This window comes from Balaenoptera borealis (genome assembly GCF_965194805.1).
Source record: "Balaenoptera borealis genome assembly, chromosome: 14".
NCBI classification, from domain to species: domain Eukaryota; kingdom Metazoa; phylum Chordata; class Mammalia; order Artiodactyla; family Balaenopteridae; genus Balaenoptera; species Balaenoptera borealis.
Genome location: NC_138875.1, coordinates 51,229,305 through 51,250,674, shown reverse-complemented (window position 1 = coordinate 51,250,674; position 21,370 = coordinate 51,229,305). Strand labels below are relative to the sequence as shown.

The 21,370-nt window shown below is 40.9% G+C and overlaps 1 protein-coding gene across 8 annotated transcripts in view; it reads left to right on the top strand.

The window, feature by feature from the left end:
• LAMA3 (laminin subunit alpha 3) overlaps positions 1-21,370 on the top strand; it is a 241,691-nt gene that overhangs the window by 198,612 nt on the left and 21,709 nt on the right. For all 8 annotated transcript variants that reach the window (XR_014234427.1, XR_014234428.1, XM_082355461.1 and 5 more), the window contains 11 exons: positions 28-170; positions 4,756-4,926; positions 6,360-6,511; positions 6,674-6,836; positions 7,263-7,396; positions 8,260-8,404; positions 10,462-10,581; positions 11,121-11,254; positions 17,298-17,415; positions 17,786-17,926; positions 20,152-20,291. Coding sequence is in view for 6 of the 8 variants with exons in the window: in XM_082355461.1 (XP_082211587.1) it covers positions 28-170; positions 4,756-4,926; positions 6,360-6,511; positions 6,674-6,836; positions 7,263-7,396; positions 8,260-8,404; positions 10,462-10,581; positions 11,121-11,254; positions 17,298-17,415; positions 17,786-17,926; positions 20,152-20,291 (1,561 nt within the window). In the remaining 2 variants the exon portion in view is untranslated. The remainder of the gene's footprint in view (positions 1-27; positions 171-4,755; positions 4,927-6,359; positions 6,512-6,673; positions 6,837-7,262; positions 7,397-8,259; positions 8,405-10,461; positions 10,582-11,120; positions 11,255-17,297; positions 17,416-17,785; positions 17,927-20,151; positions 20,292-21,370) is intronic.

Sequence of the window (21,370 nt, the reverse complement as noted above, 5' to 3'; positions counted from 1 at the left end):
ATTTCTGTTTTGTAATCTCACCAACAGTAAAGAAATTAACCAACAAACTGCCTGATCTTTTGAGCAAGATTGAAAGTATCAACCAACAGCTGTTGCCACTGGGCAACATCTCTGACAACATGGACCGCATACGGGAGCTAATTCAGCAGGCCAGAGATGCTGCGAATAAGGTGGGTGTGTCCCCACATTGCCGGGTGCCAAGGCTCATTCTTTGATAAGTTACTCCATTCATTAAGAAAGGAAAGGTATCTATGTACTCAAGAACTGGTTGTCTTTCTTTTTTTTTTTTTTTAATTTATTTTTTGGCTGCGTTGCGTCTTTGTTGCTGTGTGCAACCCCTCTCTAGTTGAGGCGAGCGGGGGCCACTTTTTGTTGCGGTGTGTGAGCTTCTCATTGTGGTGGCTTCTCTTGTTGTGGAGCACGGGCTCTAGGTGCATGGGCTTCAGTAGTGGTGGCATGCGGGCTCAGTAGTTGGGGTGCGTGGGCTTAGCTGCTCTGTGACATGTGGGATCTTCCCAGACCAGGGCTCGAACCTGTCTTTTGTTGAAGATATTTGCATCTATATTCATCAGTGATATTGGTCTGTAATTTTCTTTTTTTGTAGCATCTTTGGTTTCGGTATCAGGGTGATGGTGGCCTCGTAGAATGAGTTTGGGAATGTTCCTTCCTCTGCAATTTTTTGGAAGAGTTTAAGAAGGATGGGTGTTAGCTCTTCTCTAAATGTTTTATAGAATTCACCAGTGAAGCCATCTAGTCCTGGGCTTTGGTTTGTTGGAAGATTTTAAATCGCAGTTTCAATTTCAGTGCTTGTGATTGGTCTGTTTATATTTTCTGTTTCTTCCTGGTTCAGTCTCGGAAGGTTGTGCTTTTCTAAAAATTTGTCCATTTCTTCCAGGTTGTCCATTTTACTGGCATAGAGTTGCTTGTAGTAGTCTCCTAGGATGCTTTGTATTTCTGCAGTGTCTGTTGTAACTTCTCCTTTTGCATTTCTAATTTTATTGATTTGAGTCCTCCCCCTTTTTCTTGATGAGTCTGGCTAATCTGGTTTGTCAATTTTGTTTATCTTCTCAAAGAATCAGCTTTTAGTTGTATTGATCTTTGCTTTTGTTTTCTTTGTTTCTATTTCATTTATTTCTGCTCTGATCTTTATGATTTCTTTCCTTCTGCTAACTTTGGGTTTTGTTTGTTCTTCTTTCTCTAGTTCCTTTAGGTGTAAGGTTAGATTGTTTATTTGAGATTTTTCTTGTTTCTTGAGGTAGGCTTGTATTACTATAAACTTCCCTCTTAGAACTGCTTTTGCTGCATCCCACAGGCTTTGGATCATTGTGTTTTCGTTGTAATTTGTCTCTAGGTATTTTTTGGTTCCCTCTTTGATTTCCTCAGTGATCTCTTGGTTATTTAGTAACATATTGTTTAGCCTCCATGTGTTTGTCTTTTTTACGTTTTTTTCCCTGTAATTGATTTCTAATCTCATAGCGTTGTGGTCAGAAAAGATGCTTGATATGATTTCAATATTCTTAAATTTACTGAGGCTTGATTTGTGACCCAAGATGTGATCTATCCTGGAGAATGTTCCATGCGCACTTGAGAAGAAAGTGTAATCTGCTGTTTTTGGATGGAATGTCCTATAAATATCAATTAAATCTATCTGGTCTGTTGTGTCATTTAAAGCTTGTGTTTCCTTATTAATTTTCTGTTTGGATGATCTTGTCCATTGGTGTAAGTGAGGTGTTAAGGTCCCCCACTATTATTGTGTTGCTGTCAATTTCCTCTTTTATAGCTGTTAGCAGTTGCCTTATGTATTGAGGTGCTCCTCTGTTGGGTGCATATATATTCATAATTGTTATATCTTCTTCTTGGATTGATCCCTTGATCATTATGTAGTGTCCTTCCTTGTCTCTTATAACATTCTTTATTTTAAAGTCTATTTTATCTGATATGAGTATTGTTACTCCAGCTTTCTTTTGATTCCCATTTGCATGGAATATCTTTTTCCATCCCCTCACTTTCAGTCTGTATGTGTCCCTAGGTCTGAAGTGGGTCTCTGGTAGACAGCATATATATGGGTCTTGTCTTTGTATCCATTCAGCGAGCCTGTGTCTTTTAGTTGGAGCATTTAATCCATTCACGTTAAGGTAATTATTGATATGTATGTTCCTATGACCATTTTCTTAATTGTTATGGGTCTGTTTTTGTAGGTCCTTTTCTTCTCTTGTGTTTCCCACTCAGAGAAGTTCCTTTAGCATTTGTTGTAAAGCTGGTTTGGTGGTGCTGAATTCTCTTAGCTTTTATTTTCTGTAAAGCTTTTGATTTCTCTGTCGAATCTGAATGAGATCCTTGCCGGGTAGAGTAATCTTGGTTGTAGGTTCTTCCCTTTCATCACTTTAAATATATTATGCCTCTCCCTTCTGGCTTGTAGAGTTTCTGCTGAGAAATCAGCCGTTAACCTTATGGGAATTCCCTTTTATGTTATTTGTCATTTTTCCCTTGTTGCTTTCAAGAATGTTTCTTTGTCTTTAATTTTTGTCAATTTGATTACTATGTGTCTCGGCGTGTTTCTCCTTGGGTTTATCCTGCCTGGGACTCTCTCTGCTTCCTGGACTTGGGTGGCTATTTCCTTTCCCATGTTAGGGAAGTTTTCCACTATAATCTCTTCAAATATTTTCTCGGGTCCTTTCTCTCTCTCTTCTCCTTCTGGGACCCCTATAATGCAAATGTTGTTGCATTTAATGTTGTCCCAGAAGTCTCTTAGGCTGTCTTCATTTTTTTTCATTCTTTTTTCTTTTTTCTGTTCCGCTGCAGTGAATTTCACCATTCTGTCTTCCAGGTCACTTATCCGTTCTTCTGCCTCAGTTATTCTGCTATTGATTCCTTCTAGTGTACTTTTCATTTCAGTGATTGTATTGTTCAATTCTGTTTGTTTGTTCTTTAATTCTTCTCGGTATTTGTTCTTTAATTCTTCCAGGTCTTTGTTAAACATTTCTTGCATCTTCTAGATCTTTGCCTCCATTCTTTTTCTGACATCCTGATCATCTTCACTATCATAATTCTGAATTCTTTTTCTGGAAGGTTGCCTATCTCCACTTCATTTAGTTGTTTTTCTGGGGTTTTATCCTGTTCCTTCATCTGGTACATAGCCCTCTGCCTTTTCATCTTGTCTATCTTTCTGTGAATGTGGTTTTTGCTCCACAGGCTGCAGGATTGTAGTTCTTCTTGCTTCTGCTATCTGCCCTCTGGTGGATGAGGCTATCTAAGAGGCTTGTCCATGAAATGTTTTCTTAATTAAAAAAATTTTTTAATGAGTAGGAGTTTTCCAGGTGACAAAAAGCAGAAGGGCATGGCATAGACTCAGGATGTGTGGGGTATATGGAGGGTAGAGGGCTAGTAGAAGAGAAGGGCATAAAATGAGCCTGTGAGTGTAGGGGAGGGGAGCTCCATCAGTCATGGGCACCTTGGAGAGACTACAACGCATGCATCACTAAGCCCCCCCTGCCTGATGCCTCGCATATACAAGGTCCTCCATAAATACTTAAATGCTTGGGAGATAAAATGTAGAGGTGGTGTAAGTATCATTCCTAGAGTTATTCTTTGGATTGTTAGAGAATATTTATTTTCTGTGTTTTAATGCAGAGCTACCCAAGGGGGTCCAAAGACCAGAGCTAGTCAGAGAACTTTTATTACTGCTCCGTTATATATAAGTACAAAATTGAGAGTAAATGTTTAGAAACTTTCAATAATTTGAATTGCTTCAGCATCCAAGCATGGGATCAGTGGATGTGTATTTTGCATACCTCCTTTATTTCATTTTTCTAGTAATTTAATTTCTCATGTATTTTATAAAAGTATTGATCCAGGGCAGAGTAGAGGGAAAAAAATAGTCCTTCACCCTGAGTTTAAGAAACGTATTCTAGAGAACCCTGATGCACATATTTTCAAGGACTGAATGCCTGTAATAAATGCAGACATAACATGTAATATGTTAATGGCAAATGGTTCCTTAAAGAGTTCTTTTTTTTAAAAAATATTTTTGATGTATTGTACATCTATTCTATGCCAGGCATCATGCTAAGTGCTTCCATATATGTTAGCTCATTTGCACAAAAACCTTCTAGGCTTGGAATAATAATAATTATTATTATATTTATATAATATTAATCTTATATATTAATAGGGATATAATACATATTAGTAAGGCTAATATAACATTAATATCATAACCCTATTATTAATAATACTTTGCATATAATATAGTTTTATATTATACCATAATATATAATAATATATTAATAATAGGATTATAATATTAATATTATATTAACCCTATTAATATGTATTATAACCCTATAAATATAATACCCTATATTATAATAATATATTATCTAAAGCCCATATTATTCTCTGTATTAATATATTATATTATTATTATGATAGAAATATTATAACAATAGGGTTAATACAATATTAATATTATAACCATCATAGTGATAATAATAGTAATAATTTATTATGATGATTATTGTTGCTGGCACAGAGGACTAAACGCGCTTCCCAAAGCCCCTCAGCTGAGGCAGGAAGAGCACAAATGCTTTATTCCGCGTGCAGCTGAGTGTGGACTCCAGGCCTAGGAGGCATCCACACTCCTTTGCTCCCTATCATAGCAACTTGGGAGCGGCTACACAGTCACAAGCCACCACCTTGAGCACCCTCACCTTCCTCATCTGGAACAGCTAACACCCTGGATCTTGTCCCTCGCAGGTCGCCATCCCCATGAGGTTCAATGGTAAATCTGGAGTGGAAGTCCGGCTGCCAAATGACCTGGAGGATTTGAAAGGATACACATCTCTTTCTTTGTTTCTCCAAAGACCTGAATCAACAGAAAGTGGGGGGACCGAGAATATGTTTGTGATGTACCTCGGAAATAAAGTTGTAAGTATTGCTTTGACGTTCCTCTTGTTTTTAAAACAGAATACGGTTTTTGAGATGCATGACACGACTGTGTCACTGCCATTGGCACAGCAGGAGGAAATCCCGCCACCTCTGATGGCTCCACGGGGGAATCTCCCATCAATTACCGATTATCCTTGGCTGGGGGATCTAGAGGCCTGGCCCGATGGGCCCAGCATGTGGGCACACGTGTGTACACGTGAGCACATCCACACCTGGGGTTGAAGATCAGCACCCCTCCCCTCACAACCAGGGCAGCAGTACCAAGGCTTCATGGAGATCAGAGTAGTTCTTCCTCATAGCACTGGACTCTGTCCTCTTTTCAGGGTGCGCAGCTGCAGATCCTTCCAAGTGTCTGGGGTGGGGACCATCTGTGAATGAGGCCTGGAGTGAAATGCAGCCTCTCCTGCCTCATTAGTAAGAAATACAGTTGCCCCATCTCTATAATTCTAAATTCTTTAAACCACCACTGTTACAGGCATTTCAAATAGTTTATTTTAGCTTTTAATTCCTCCTCTTAAAATACATCTATTCCACCTAAGTGTCAGAGGAAAAGGTAATCACTGACTAGATTATTATACATGATTGGAAAAGAAATTCCTGAAACATGGTTCTCAAAAATTCTGGGCAATTAGGAAATGGTTGGCTGTCACTGTGGACTTCGTATTTAAGGATTCCTAAAATCAGCACTATTACTGGTCACCCGTTCATGCTTCAAGGTATTGGGACTTTATTTGTAACTTTCTTATGACATGACTTTTTGCTTTGTATTATGGCAAAATGCACATGACTCTGTTCCTTCAACAAATTTATACCATACACCTACTAGGTACCGTACCCTGTATTTATGATAAACAAAAATTTGTTTCCTGAATGTACTTAATGTACACTTAAAACAGGTTAAAATGGTAAATTTCATGTTATATATTTTACCACAGTTTTCAAAAATTTGTTTTTACCTTAAGGTGCTCACATTCTAACAGGGAAGTAAGGTACATACGTAGCTGACCGTGATAACATAGGGTGAACAGGCATGCCAGAGTGTTGAGGGGACCTTGTATGGGGCAGGAATAACATAAATGGCTTACCTTCCTTACCAGAACAAAAGGGAATGGAGGCCTGAACCCGCATATGGTTCATCTTTATGTCAGGTGCCTGGCAAATATTTGCATATTGAGAGAATGGAGGAGTGGATAAATGAGTGCCCTCATGATAACGTGAGCAAAAACAGCCCAGACATTGTTCATTAACTGTGCTGTCTGTATTATCTTAATACCAGCATGCGCCTCATTCATTCTGTCTGCCCAGGGTGAACTGAATGAAAGCTGTGAGTTATTAGAAACGCGCTCTCTTGGGATGGGAAGTTGAGAGAATTCAGTATGTGAAGTGCTCTGAGGTGGCCTTTTTGTCTCCAGGCCTCCAGGGACTACATAGGCATGGCAGTTATAGATGGCCAGCTCACGAGCGTCTACAACCTGGGAGAACGCGAGGCTGAACTCCAAGTGGGCCAGATCTTGACCAAGAGTGAAACTCAGGAGGCAGTTATGGACCGGGTGAAATTCCAGAGGTGCGAGTCTGATTGATTACTGCTCTTTGTTTATCTGACCTACACTCACCAAACTTTCATTGTATGCATTGCTGAACCCCATTTTTAGTATTTTGGCTTTGATTTCTTTCATCTTCTCATACATTTTTATATAACTTTATTATCTAATTTATTTTTAAACAGAATTTATCAGTTTGCAAGGCTTAATTACACCCGAAAAGCCACATCCAGTAAGCCGGAAACACCTCAGTTCCTTGACATGGATAGTGGGGATAGCAACACGCTCCTCGATTTGGATCCTGAAAATGTTGTATTTTATGTTGGAGGTTACCCATCTGATTTTAGAGTAAGTGTGAATGTTTTTTCACGGAATGAAAATATTTAAAATTTAATTTGGCATAATGATGTTTTAATCAATTATATACAAAATGGATTTAACTATGTATTCTTACAGGATATCCAGTGACAATGGCTAACACTTAATGAGTTCTTTTATGTGCAGTGATCTAGGCTTAAGTATATTAACTTAAACAAGCATCCCTATCATTCCTATTTCACAGATGAGGAAACTGAAACAGAGAGGTTGAATAACTTGCCCAAGATCAGACAGCTAGAAAATAGCAAAGCCAGAGTATCTGGCTCTAGGGTCCACATGCTTACCCCCTATGCTATGTTGGTGGTTAAAAGTGATGGGGTTATACTGTTTCCTGGTCAACCTGTTCATTGTCCTTTGTTCAATTAGTGGAAGATCTTTTGGTTTTGTTTTTTTTAGCTTCCTAGTAGACTGAGATTCCCTCCATACAAAGGTTGTATTGAATTAGATGACCTCAATGAAAATGTTCTGAGCTTGTACAACTTCAAAAAGACTTTCAATCTCAACACAACAAAAGTGGAGCCTTGTAGAAGGTAAATAAAACCTATAAGCTGGTGTCTCTTTGTGATTTCGGTAGCTTGCAATTATAGTACATAAAATATGTGTAATTGATATTTAAGGAATATAAATTAAATAAGAAAAAGTCTTTTCCTTATTTGTATAAAATATTAGATTATAGAATTTTCTCGATTTTGAAAAAATAAATCTTGCTTCAATTTTTGGTGCCTCCTACCACAAAATATTCAGCATTAGTTGGTACCTGATTTAGGCACAGACTATTTATTTACTGTAAATTTCAAAAAACAACAAAAAAATCGTGGTCCATAAAGTACACCATGACTTTGGCATATGAACCTATTTGAAAGTTGCTGCCTTGAGCTCCTGACCTACCCTATAGTTTAAAAGATTTGGAAGATTCTAATACGAGACAGACTGAGTATTTACTACTCAGAATAAAATTATATTTCAAGTTAATAATTTCTTATAGTGCAAGATCTTCAGCTGCTGGGCCACATCTTCCTAAGTAGACATTTTCAAAAGGGACTCCTGAATAGTATCTCTGTTGAGCTAGGGTTTGATCATCATAGAGTGTAAGAGCACATCCAGGAGAAATAGTGGGCTGTGGTGACCTAAATGGGAAGGAAATCCAAAAAAGAGGGAATATATGTATATGTATAGCTGATTCACTTTGCTGTACAGTAGAAACTAACACAACATTGTAAAGCAACTATACTCCATCAAAAATTTTTAAAAAAAGATATTTCCTCTTCTTTAACACAATCATGACAACTCGATTGCATGGGCTTTGCTCCCCTTTTCCTCTCGTATTAATAAGAACACTTTCCTGGCAGTCCTTTGCTGCTGTGTTCTAACTTATGATGATTGGTGTTGACAGGAGAAAGGAAGAATCAGACAAAAATTATTTTGAAGGTACAGGCTATGCTCGAGTTCCAACTCAACCAAATGCTCCCTTCCCAACCTTTGGACAGACAATCCAGACCACCGTGGATAGAGGTTTGCTGTTCTTTGCGGAAAACCAGGTAATCTATAACAAGCATCCAAATACTACCAAATATGTCCATTCATTTGAGCAATTTGGGGGTAACTGGGTTATTACAAACAACCAATGGATCTGAAAAACAATGTGCAAATGTTAGCTGCATTCTTTCCCTTGGCCCAATTCTACTTTCTTTGCCTGTGCGAGTGTGTGTTTTAGTAAGGCAGGTAATCCGGAATTTGAGAAGATGCCACCAAAATGTGGGAGAAATTGCCCCTTTCCCATTCTTTTGTGTTGTCAGTTTTATTCTTTGGAAACTACTATTTGCCTAGTAATCTACTTATTTTCTGCCTAAAAAACGTTAAGACCTCCTGGGGTCTCTGAAAGCTAGACTGTTTGACCTCCTGCTGTTTGATTCTTGGGCGGACTGTTTCCAGGCTGTATGGGGTTTTGTCTCTGTCTGACCCTTGACTTGCCAGGTCTAGGAAGCTTCTCTGTTTTCAAGCAGCTGAGGTTCCTAGAGACCATTCTTAAGTCTCCTAGTTTAGATAAGGCCAAAAGTGACACTCTATGAGTGATCGTCAGCGCCATCTGCTGGTAGATGGTGCTGGACTTAACCTCTCCTGAGAGTAGAGTGCTTCTGTAGCTGCTGCGTAGGTAGTATTTGTGGAGAAATGTGGATCAGCCCGTGGGATCTCCAGTCTGAGAATGTAGGATTGATAGGGAGCTTGGGATTTTACCAGACCCTTCTGTCTGCAGGGCAGGGACACAGACCTGGTCCAACTCTCCTCTCTGGGGTTGGTCTGGACCCCTCAGGAGATTCCAAGGCTGAACCAGTTCTGATGGTTTGGGGAGGTCCTGACCTGCCTGAAGAATGCAGAGAGCTGAGCAGTCACACAGCATCTTCAGAGCAAGGCAGTTGTTTTCCAGAACAAGGTCTTCTTTGTATTACATTTTGAAGTTCTGGGAGACTAAGAACCAGAAATACTACTTATAGTAGAAGAAAACTTATGAAATGCCATTAATAACCAGATAAGAGAAAATTGTCTCCAGTGCTGCTGTTAAGTAGGATGAGTTGATGCTATTCTATTATCTATGAGTGTGATGAACCCTCACTGGCTTCTAAGAGCAAGGTTTAGGATCCAGATAAGGACTGATTTTCCTTTTAGGTAAGGACTCTGGCAGTAGACTTCAAAGAGAGTCTCATTAGGAAACTGTATAAGAGCCAACTTTCAAGTCCTATACCAGACATTCCTCAGCTTACCCTTCCGCTAAGGAAATGGTTGGCTCAAGTATGTGCCTTACACCATGATGGGGATGCAATTATGACCCCTAGTAGGCTTGTGGCTGTCTCAGCAAGGTGATCAGTGACGAGAGAGAGAGAGAAAGAAGAAGAGAACAGGGTGAAGGGCAGAGAGACAGGCTTGGGAGTCATGTAGATCATAAGTTCTGTTAGAGATATTCCGAATTTTAGACATCTGTGAGGCATGCAAGCAATAGCAGTTAGGCAATCAGATGTACAGACCTGGCCCTGAAAAGACAGGTCTAGGCTGGAGAAAAATATTTGGGCTCATGGGCACACCTGAATTGGAACCACAGAAGTGACTGATTGTCAAGGCAAAGAGAGTAGTGGGAGGAAAGAGGCCCTATTTGGGGTCCCCAAGCAACACTTAAGTGAAAGCTAGAGGAGACATAGGAATATGTCAGAAAACACATGGTGGAAAATGTTTGGGGTTTGAGGAAGACCCTACCTCTCTCCAACAGGTAGCAGTCATATTTTCAGATGATATTAATGATCTGTAGCTTTTCAGTTTCCATTTTTGCATGCTGGTTATAGATTGTTATAAAACAAAATCATGACAATAGCTAGCATTTATTGTTTCCTTCCTGTGTGCCAACCACTGTATATGATGTTTAACATGATTTGCAAGATTTAACCGTCATACCCGTCCTCGGAGTTGGATATTACAGCACTATTGTTCCTTCGGACTAAGGAGGCAGCTGAAGCTGAGAGCAGTCTGGAATTTGAGAGCATCCCTGGTTCCAGCGTTCTAGCTCTTCCCGAGTCTTGTGGTAATCTACATTGTTTCCATGCTCTAGGATCGCTTCATATCTCTAAATATAGAAGATGGCAGTCTCGTGGTGCAATACAAACTGAATTCAGAGCAACCAAAAGAAAAAGGAATTAGAGGCATCATAAACGACGGGAGAGATCATTTGGTATATCCTTCGAGTCTGTTTATTTGAATTGTTAAATGTTCTTAGTCCTTTAAGTCAGTGCTCAGAACCCTTTTCTATTACCAGATGAACTTATAGTTATTAACTGAGAGACACATCCTTTTAAAATCTGAACATTTTGGGCATGAAATATGTAACATCTGTGTGGCACAGATAAAACATGATTAATTTCAAATGCAAACATTTTGGGAATTCCCTGGTGGTCCAATGGTTAGGACTCTGCGCTTTCACTGCCGAGGGCACAGTTTTGATCCCTGGTCGAAGAACTAAGATCCCGCAAGCCGCACGGCACAGCCAAAAATAACAAAATAACAAAATTAAAAAAAAAAAAAGCACACATTTCTATTTAAGTGTTTTAATAGTATAATTTTATGCAAATGAGCTACTGCTCAGCGCCCATGTATATGTACCATGTATATAAATGAACCTGAAGGAAGGCAAACACATAATAGCTCTGAACCACTGTGAATAGGATTCTTTTATCTCTCATTGCTTGCTGATTCATCTCTCCTTTATTTCAGATTCTGATCAAAATTGGAAAAACCCAGAAACTTATGCGGATAAACGTGGATTCTCAAAGCATTAAAATTGAAGGTGATATATTTGATTTCAGCACATATTATCTGGGAGGAATTCCAATTTCAATCAGGGAAAGGTAAGATGATTTTTTTTCTTTTAAAGAAGCAGATCACCTCTCTTAAGAGTTATGACTGCTACTGATTAGTCTTTCTTTTTCTTAACATAGATTTTATTTATTTATTTTTGGCTGCGTTGGGTCTTCGTTGCTGCGTGTGGGCTTTCTCTAGTTGCGGCGAGCGGGGGCTACTCTTTCTTGCAGTGCGCAGGCTTCTCATTGCGGTGGCTTCTCTTGCTGCGGAGCATGGGCTCTAGGTGCGCGGGCTTCGGTAGCTGCAGTGCGTGCGCTCAGTAGTTGTGGCTCGCGGGCTCAGTAGTTGTGGCGCATGGGCTTAGTTACGCTGTGGCATGCGGGATCTTCCCTGGCTTGAACCCAAGTCCCCTGCACTGGCAGGTGGATTCTTAACCACAGCGCCACCAGGGAAGTGGTGGGGTCTACCTTTTTTTAATTCTAGCAAAAAACAAACACAAAGAATTAACTTTTCAGTATTAACAGTGTTAGCCAACAGAGTAAAACAGGCTGTGAATACTGGATAGCGGGACTGGCCATTTGAAAGAGGCGGTGGGGGGGCAGGGGGGGAATTGTGTGCCACCCCCCCATTGTCATTCCTGGGAGGAGAGAATCCACGAGGAGTAGGCTTGGTGTTGACAACACTGCCAGTAAGAACAGGGACTGTGGCCTGGGGCCCTTGAAGACACAGAGGAGAGCGCAGGTAGCCCCCTGGCCTGACAGGTGGCCCTGGACACTGAAAGCTGGGGCCACTCCTTCAGGAAGTACCTCCTAGGATGGAAGGCACATCTGTATCACCCACCCCCTTACGTTTATTGAGCATGGACTAGGGGCCTAACTGTTTCTCGGATGAATGAATACATGAATGAATTAAATTACTTTGAATGGATGTAAAGCTTAATCTGAATGAGAAAAACGAACACCACTTTGAGGATACATTTAAAAATAACTTTTACATTTTATTAATCTGTTCGCATCCTATAAAAAAGGCTTTTAGATAGCTGACAATGATGTGTGTGGTACAGCCTCATGACTAAGCTAAGAGCACTCCCAAACATTTGGTGATGATTACTTTCATACGAGATCTGAGGTGAGTTAACTCTTGCTGTTATTAGTCAGTTGGAAGGAGCACTAGGTGTGATGTATGAGGTCTTGTGCAAAGGCGCTCTTTCTTCTCAATTCCTAATATGTTTGAGCAGCTGTCCAGCCTCAGGACGGAGGCGCTAATCTTTGTGTTACAGTCATTAGGGGTTGCCCCCCAAGACAGAAATGCGTGTGAGAGAGTTCAGCACTTCGATAGAGTTTGGGAGTGCATATCTTTACTCCCTAGATTTCTTGAAGTGGAAGGGACCGTGCAGATCATGGTATGTAACCTCTGAACTTTAATGAAGAAATTGAGAGCCAAAGAGGTGATATTAATATTTAATATCATCAGTATTAAATAGCAATTCAACCATGAATAGCTAGTTATGAATGGCCAATAATCTTGGTTTTATTCAATTAAGTGTAATAAATAGAGTAACCTCAGGTAGCACCATGGCACACATCTGAGGCTATCATTTATTTGTTCATTACACAAGCACTCACTGGGGGCCTAGTGACATCAGGCAGTGTGGTCGGTGTTGGGATGACAACGACGAACAGGGCAGAGCCTCAAGTATAGTGGAAGGGAGACAGTAGAATGAGGCCAGTGCCATCAGAGGGGAAGCTCAGGGTGATAGAAGGCCCGGGGAGGGAACCCACCCAGTTGGGGTATCAGGAAAGTGGTCTCTGGCTAGACCTGAAAGACACTGACATATGAAAGTCAACGTATGTGAGGAGATAAGAACCGGAGAAAGTGTGAACTCTCAAGAGAACACCATGAAGCAGGCCAGGGATGCCACACATGGCTGGTGTGGGAAGCAGGGGCCAGACCGCAGAGGATCTTGAAAGTCACAGTAAGAAACCACTGGGGACTTCAGCAGAGAAAGGACATGATCAGATTTGGGTTTTCAGTAGCTTGTTCTGGTGCAGGGAAGGAGATTGGATTAAGAGGAAAAAGGCAGAGGCAGGTAGAAAGGTTGGAAGATGAGTGTAACAGAGGTGAGAGAGGCGGGTGGCCCGACCACAGAAATGACAGCGCAGATGGGGAAAAGGAAGTGGATTCCCAATATACTTAGGGCAGTGGATGGGCAGTGCTAAATGGTTGCTTGGGTTCGGGGAGCACTCAAGAGGGATACCTGGGCTTTGATCTAGCGCTTGGACAGATGGCCAGCACCAGCAGAGAAACAGGTCAGTGAGTTCAGTCTCAGACAGGCTGAGTCCCAGGAGCCCAGGAGACAGCAGGTGGAGATGCCCAGAAGGGGTTGGACAGAAGGCCTGGACCTTTGCAGAGAAGACCAGGCTGGAGAAAGGATGAACGAAGCTTGGGAACAGGTGGCCATTGAGGTTAGGCGGGCAGGTGGGCTCCCAGAGCCGTGAGGGATTCTCAGTGGCAATACGAGAGCCACTGGTTGGTGGTTTGCCTCTGTGTGGTGTCAGCAGAAGGTCCACAGACAGCAATGTGGGTGACAACTAAGCAAGGTTTACTAGAGGAAAGTAGTGGGTGAGGATCCAAAGAAATGGTTCTAGTTTCGGCTCAGCCACCAAATAGCGGGGTGACCTTGGGTTAAGTCAACACTCAACCTTTCTTTGACTTTTTATCTCTGTCCATTAAAGAAATACACATGGATATCGTTATACGTATATGTACAGATAGACATGTAGAATTTTCCTAGTCATTTGTTTTAAGGTCTTCCAAACAGGGACTGTTTCCTTTTTCTGGCCAAGTTTATACTTCGATTTTTGATTCAAACCACGATGACATGGAACGTACAGGAGACAGAGGCCAATTGAAAGATTTCACTGAGCTTTTACTCTCTCATAAGTAACATGCTAAACAACATTCAGCTGTTTCTGGCCCTGCTTCATACCTCTGGTGCCGTCCTTGATGGTTCAGAGTCCTGAGAACCCCCTCTGACGTGGGTCACAGAGGATTTCTCCTGAGAACCCAGCAATTCTTTCAAAGGAAGGAGATGCCCCAGCCGCTGGCATTAGTGGAAGACAGTCAGTGCTTGAACCTAATGTGGAGAGAAGCAAGCCTCGTGTAATCTCTAAATACAGTAGCTTTGACAAGAGAGCTTGTGGGTGTGGTGTTTTCTCCTCTCTCCCTGTAGTGTACCTTCTGGGAATGGGGACCCAGATCTTGGAATGCCTTGTTTAGGATTACAGTCAGAAGTCACAATCTGTTAATACCATCTGCTTCCCATGAGAAGAGCAAATCCTCCCTAATAATGCCAGAGGGCCTCAGACCAACAAGAAATACTTCCTGCGGACCTACATCATTGCATCACAGAGTATAATAGTATAACATTAACATGAAAATAATTCAAAAAGTAAACATCAGGCAAGGATCTGTTGGGCATTTACTGATACCCAGCATGGAGTTTGGGATTAGATTTTGCTCTTATGCTCTCTGAGATCTGCCCACGGCAGGTTGAACCTGGCTAAGCCTTTGTGACCCGATTGGCCCATGGTGTGTACACATACCCCAGCGTACTAACCCATTCATACCACAGCCTACACTCCTCCGCAGTCATGTTCCTCTAGCAAGTGTGCTCAGACCCAGAATCCTGGAGTAAACGTGGAACTCTAGGCCCTCAGATGAGCCAGAGTAACGAGAACACATCAGAAAATAGTGGAAATAAATCTTTCCTCTTAACACCTCTGCTGTAGATAACTGTTCCTTAAGGAAAGAGTCGGGATCATTCCAGTGCTGTGGGTACGCAACCGTATAAGCGTAAAGAGCAAGGGCTTCAAGTCACACAAGTTTGTGCAACACACTGTCCATACAGATCCCAGTGCTGCCCGCTTCCTGCTGTATGACTTCGTGCAAGTCACTTAACCTTCCCAAGCCTCCTTGTACATCTGTAACGTGGGCATAGTGGTGGTCTAACTCTTAGAGTGGTTGTGAGATTCAGAGTAAAGGAGTTAGCACAGTGCCTGGCACATGATAAGTGCTTAATAATGTCAGGTAAGAAAATATCTCCCTCGAAAGGTTATTGTGAGGATCAGGTAATAGTACCTTGCACAAAACATGCGCTCCATATCTGGCGGTGGCCTTTCTTTCCCCTTTACTCTTCTGCCACCTTATTCTTCCTCCAACCTATGCTTTATGGAAAAAAGGAATCAGGAGATGTTGATGAGTCTAAAACATGTTGAAACCCAAGAGAGAATGGATCTAAATATATATATAAATAGACAAGCTCCAGCAATGGATATCAACTTTCCTCCTTTCCTGAGGCAGGAAGCCAACTTTATAAAATAATCAAGCTCGTGCTGTAATGCCAGTGAGGATTCATTTCTTCCTTTTCCTTTTAATGAAATTTAATTTTATGCATATTACATGTAGCTCAACTCTTTATAATGAATTGAATAAAAATGAAGGAAAACCCCTTTCCATTTAGAAAAGTGAGCTGCTTTAGGGATTTATAATGAAGTCAGCTTTGTGTTTATCTTAGTACATCATTTGCTTAAGAAACACAAATATTTGCCCGGACTTCAGTCATTTCACGTGTGTGAATGTTTTTATGTGACGTCAGCTCCAGACAGATCCAAAAGTCAAATCAAAGGGGAAATGTCAAAGCAGCCACGTAGGAAGAGCTGCTTTAGAAATTGCTTCGTTATAATGATGCACTGATATGGGGATAGTTACAGACTCTGCCATCTCAACACTGAGTCCTTGCTCTGTACCGGCTACCACTTGAGTGTGTTAACGCGTAATATCTCATTTAAACTCAGGACAACCCTGGGAAGCAGATTACCACATTCACATTGTATAAACGAGGAAACAGAAGCACAGAGAAGGCAGCAGGGACAGGACTCAAACCCACGGAGCCTAGCTCCAGAGTCCGTGGCTTCAGAGCAGCACCTCTTAGAAGCACCTCCTGAGTGCATGTTCATGACCACATGCCACGGAGGGTTCCAAGCACTTCCCGGATGTTAACTTGTTTAATCCTCACAATGACCTCTTGCCCAGCTTGCACAGTTAGGAGGTGGAGGATACAGCATACGAGGCCAGACAATGCTTTCCATTGTTCCAGCTTGGCACTGATTAAATACCAAGCTACATTTTTCATAATTGACTAGGACCAAAAAGTAACAGTTTGTTTCTTCTGGGTTTACAGTGGCTGACTTAAACGTGGACAGGAAAAAAAGAGCAAAAAGTTTTCTACAGTGTTTCTGGCTCTTAGAAGTTACTTATTAGGTTATTAATATTGAATATATATTTATATAATATTTATAGTATATTAAGTTATTAATATACTTTTTTAAATTTTATTTATTTTATTTTTGGCTGCGTTGGGTTTTTGTTGCTGCGCGTGGGCTTTCTCTAGCTGCAGCGAGCGGGGGCCACTCCTCATTGCAGTGCACGGTCCTCTCACTGTGGTGGCCTCTCCTGTTGCGGAGCACGGGCTCTAGGCACGCAGGCTTCAGTAGTTGCAGCACGTGGGCTCAAAAGTTGTGGCTCACGGGCTCTAGAGCGCAGACTCAGTAGTTGTGGCGCACAGGCTTAGTTGCTGCACGGCATGTGGGATCTTCCCGGACCAGGGCTTGAACCCGTGTCCCTTGCACTGGCAGGCAAGTTCTCAACCACTGCGCCACCAGGGAAGCCCCTATTAATATACTTTTAATTCATGATGCATTACCATGACTCCGGGAGGGGATGGAGGAGCAATTCCAGATATTGTACATCTTCTGTGTCTCTATACCTTTTGGGGACACTGGCCATTCTTCTGTCAACATTGTTGTGTTCACTTTTAAAGCTGAGAATGCAAATCACACAGAAAGGAAATAGATTTCCCTAACATCACAAAATAAGTAGCATTCTAGAAATCCCATGAGAAGAGATAACCGTAAAACACGTACTTGTTCGTGGATGAGTAGTAGTAGGGAATGAGCGCCGTGTTTCAGCTCCAGTTCCCCGTCAAGCCTGCTGTGGTCCATCTCTTCCTTTTCTCGAATCCCACATCAGGTTTAACATTTCTACACCTGCTTTCCGAGGCTGCGTGAAAAACCTGAAGAAGACCACTGGTGTCGTTAGACTGAATGATACTGTGGGCGTAACAAAAAAGTGCTCGGAAGACTGGAAGGTAAGTGAAGAGTTCAAAACCGTGCAGAGGAATGCTCCCCAGCTAACCCGTGCTTGGCATTCGTTAACACACCAACTTTTGACGTTTTCTGGTAGCACACAGTGTTACTGTGAACTGGTTCATTTATTACACTCCCCACGTACTTGCAAAACCTCTTTAGGCTTGCATATTAAATTTTTAGGAAAGTAGGAATACCAGCTGTACACACAAAAACGTACAGATGATTGGTAAATTATCACGCAGACAAGCAAACTATTTCTTCCCGTGGATCACATGGATTGGTTCCAGTGAGGTGACATAGGTTAAGATACTGTATTTCAGCCATGACATGATTATAGTGCCAGTAATTTATTCCGTGTTTTCGTTTCAGCTCGTGCGATCTGCCTCATTCTCCAGGGGAGGGCAGTTGAGCTTCACCAATTTGGACTTCCCGTTGCCCAGCCACTTCCAGGCCTCCTTTGGGTTTCAGACCTTTCAACCCAGTGGCATCTTATTAAATCATCAGACAAGGGTATGAAATATTGCATGAATACTGAACAAGATTTAAACCTGACTCAAGGTTTGATGTCAAAAATAATAGAGGGATTTTGAAAGTAAATTTGTTAGGCATTTTATCTATCATCACACAGTAAATGCTATTGTGGATTTCAACCATGGAAGCTGTTGCCCGTCCTGGGGTAGGTCCTAAAAGAAATCAGGCTTAGAAAATACATTATAGGTTACAGAATTGAATTTGTGTGTATTCATGAACTCATTTTCATTCTTTTGGGTACATTTTGTGAGTGAAGGTGAATTAGAACTGTTCTAAGTAATAATGTAGCTTTAATTTTTAGATCTAAGAAAAAAATCAGAATGTACCCCCATTATTCCTTTGTTATTCCACAAAAGATAGCTCTTCAGATTCCTTTTTTAGCAGCAGCAGCTAGTTGGACAATATTTACATCGCAGAATGGGAGAGAGTAAGGTCCTTTGCTCTTTGTTCCTGTACAACAAGCCACAGAGATTCTATAACTTAAGAGGATTTAGCCGGTGTGGTCATGTAGGCGTAAAAGTCAGCTAATACTCAGAAATCGCCTGGTGGAACGAGTGGGATTTTAAAATAGAAGTAGAAGTAGGACACTGTTCTTCTTGGATTTGTTTCTTCAGGATTGCCAGCACAACGGACAACTAGTATATGTTGAAAGGAAGGACGTAGCTGCCTCTGTGGTTATGTCGTAGTAGAACGCTTCTCCTCTCTTGCTATCTTTGTTCATCAGGAGTTCGAGATCTTTTTTTAAAAACAAAACAAACAAAAATACCCCTGAAAAAGCACATGCCAACATTTAGATTGTGAGAGTGGCTTTTCCATCAGAGCAGGATGTTTTGACCCAGCTCTTTTGACACACACTCCTTGTTTCCTCTACCAAGAGTGGGGACACTTAGTACCCAATATACAAAATGGTCCAAAACAGGGGGAAGAATGGGCTTAGCAAAAGATGAGATCAAAAAAAAAAAAGATGAGATCAATCCTGGACAATGCAGGGACCCTTCCAATATCCTAGGAACACTGCCCTCAACTTCTTAATGGATTAGCTAAGGAATACATTTCAGTTAGCCTTCTTTTATCCAGTTTATAATGAATATTGCCAATTGAAAAAAAAATCAACATAAAGTGTAATTGACAATGGCTACAACCACACACTATAAAAATTGTTTTAGGCTAAAAGCTCACTGACGAATCACATCTGGTTGAAAACTGCAAAAATTGTACCTGGTAGGAAAAAAAATTAACAAAATTAAAATGACAACTGCTAAAACTACACACATTTTTAAAAATTAAGAATTGACAGAAAGAATCAAATCATCTTGCCAAAATTTGGATCTTCAGAGTTTGACATTGGAAAATTGAACCTCCTAGAAATTAGGATCCGAAAGTAAAAAATTCGTGACTGAAGAGAAGCTATTGTTGTAATCATCTATGAAAAAAAAATTGATGAATCAAGTCTTTGTTGTAAAAATGTATTCAGAAGAACATCGATGCTGATGAAAACAACTTCAGCAAAATGAAAGTGAAAATAGGAAAATTTAGAAATATTTTAACTGTTTTGTATAATTGATGGAGAAATTAAGGGACTTCCCTGGTGTCCAGTGGTAAAGAATCTGCCTTCCAATGCAGGGGATGCGGGTTTGATCCCTGGTCAGGGAACTAAGATCCCACATGCCATGGAGCAACTAAGCCCGCCATGCCACAGCTACTGAGCTCACACACCACAACTACAGAGCCCACGTGCCCTGGAGGCTGCGTGTCACAACTAGAGAGAGAAAAACCCGCAAGCCACAACTAGAGAGAAGCCCACGTGCCGCAACGAAGAGCCTGCATGCTGCAACGAAGACCCAATGCAGCCAGTCAATCAATCAATCAATCAATTAAATAAATAAAATTAAAAAAAAGGAATGCCTGGATCAATTTATTTAAAAAAAAATTGATGGAGAAATTAAGGTGGTTTATGAATGTAGGTCCATAAAATGCTTTTGACAGATTCATCAGTGTTGGAATAATTTGCTTAAGATTTTTATATTCATAAACATGGAGTCCAAATATTCAAAAATAATCTTTAGATCAAAATAGCAAAGTCAAAACATTGGGGTCAAAACATCCTGTGTACCTAGTTTTGATCATATATTCAGTATTAATACATTCATAATCATTAAATGCAGATGGATTGCACTGATGGGTACATTCTGTGATGATTTCAGGCAAGCAGCCTACAGGTCACCCTGGAAGATGGCCACATTGAACTGAGCCCCAGGGACAGCAGCAGCCCAATTTTCACATCTCCACAGACGTACATGGATGGTTTACTGCATTACGTGTCCATAATAAGCGACAACTCTGGGTGAGTGGAATGGCTCTTCTGCCAGAACGCTAAGAATTTTACTTTATTTCGTTTAATGGAATCTTCTAGTATCTCTTCTGAGAAATATTTGTCCTTAGCATTGACACTATTTTACTAGTAAATCTTGGCCTTCTTCCTGGTTTTGTATCAATTTTCTCATTTAAAAAATCAACAGTTGGATGGATAAGTAAATTGAGGTACATTCAAAATGGGAGAATGAAATGGGAGAATGAGAATGAAAGATCTACAATTGTGCACGACGACACGGATAAACCTTGCACTAAAGGCCAAGCGAAACAGGTCACATGTGAAGGAGTTTGTCTCCCATGCTTTCATTTATACAAAATTCAGAAGCAAGCAAAATCAATCTATTCTATCAGAATTCAGGATAGTGGTTACTCTTGGAGGGGGAGGAAAGCTAGAGATGAAAGGGAGCCCAGGCGGGGTGCCTGGGGTGCTGGCTGGTTCTGCTTCTGGCGATGTTGGTGTTTTTACATTTCAAAGATTCATTGAGCTGTGCACTTAAGACGTGTGCTTTCTGTACATATACAGGCACACCTCGGAGATATCTGCAGGTTCGGTTCCAGAGCACGACAATAAAGCAAATGTCACAATAAAGCAAGCATCACAATAAAGCAAGCCACACAAAATTTTTGGTTTCCCAGTGCATATGAAAGTTATATTTACACTATACTGTAGTCTGTTAAGTGTGCAATAGCATGATGTCTTTAAAAACACCCAATGTACATACCTTACTTAAAAAATACTTTGTTGCTAAAAAATGCTAACCATCATTTGAGCCTTCAGGGAGTTGTGATCTTTTTGCTGGTGAAGGGTTTGAAATATTGTGAAAATTACCAAAATGTGACACCAAGACACGGAGTGAGCAAATGCTATTGGAAAAATGGTGTCAATAGACTTGCTTGAGGCAGGGTTGCCACAGACGTTCAGTTTGTAAGAAACTGCAATATCTGCAAAGCATACTTTTAAAATGAAGTGCCATAAAACAAGGTGTGCCTGTAGAGTACTTTAATAAAAACGTTATGTGCAAAAAGAAACACGTGAAAAAATTTGAAATG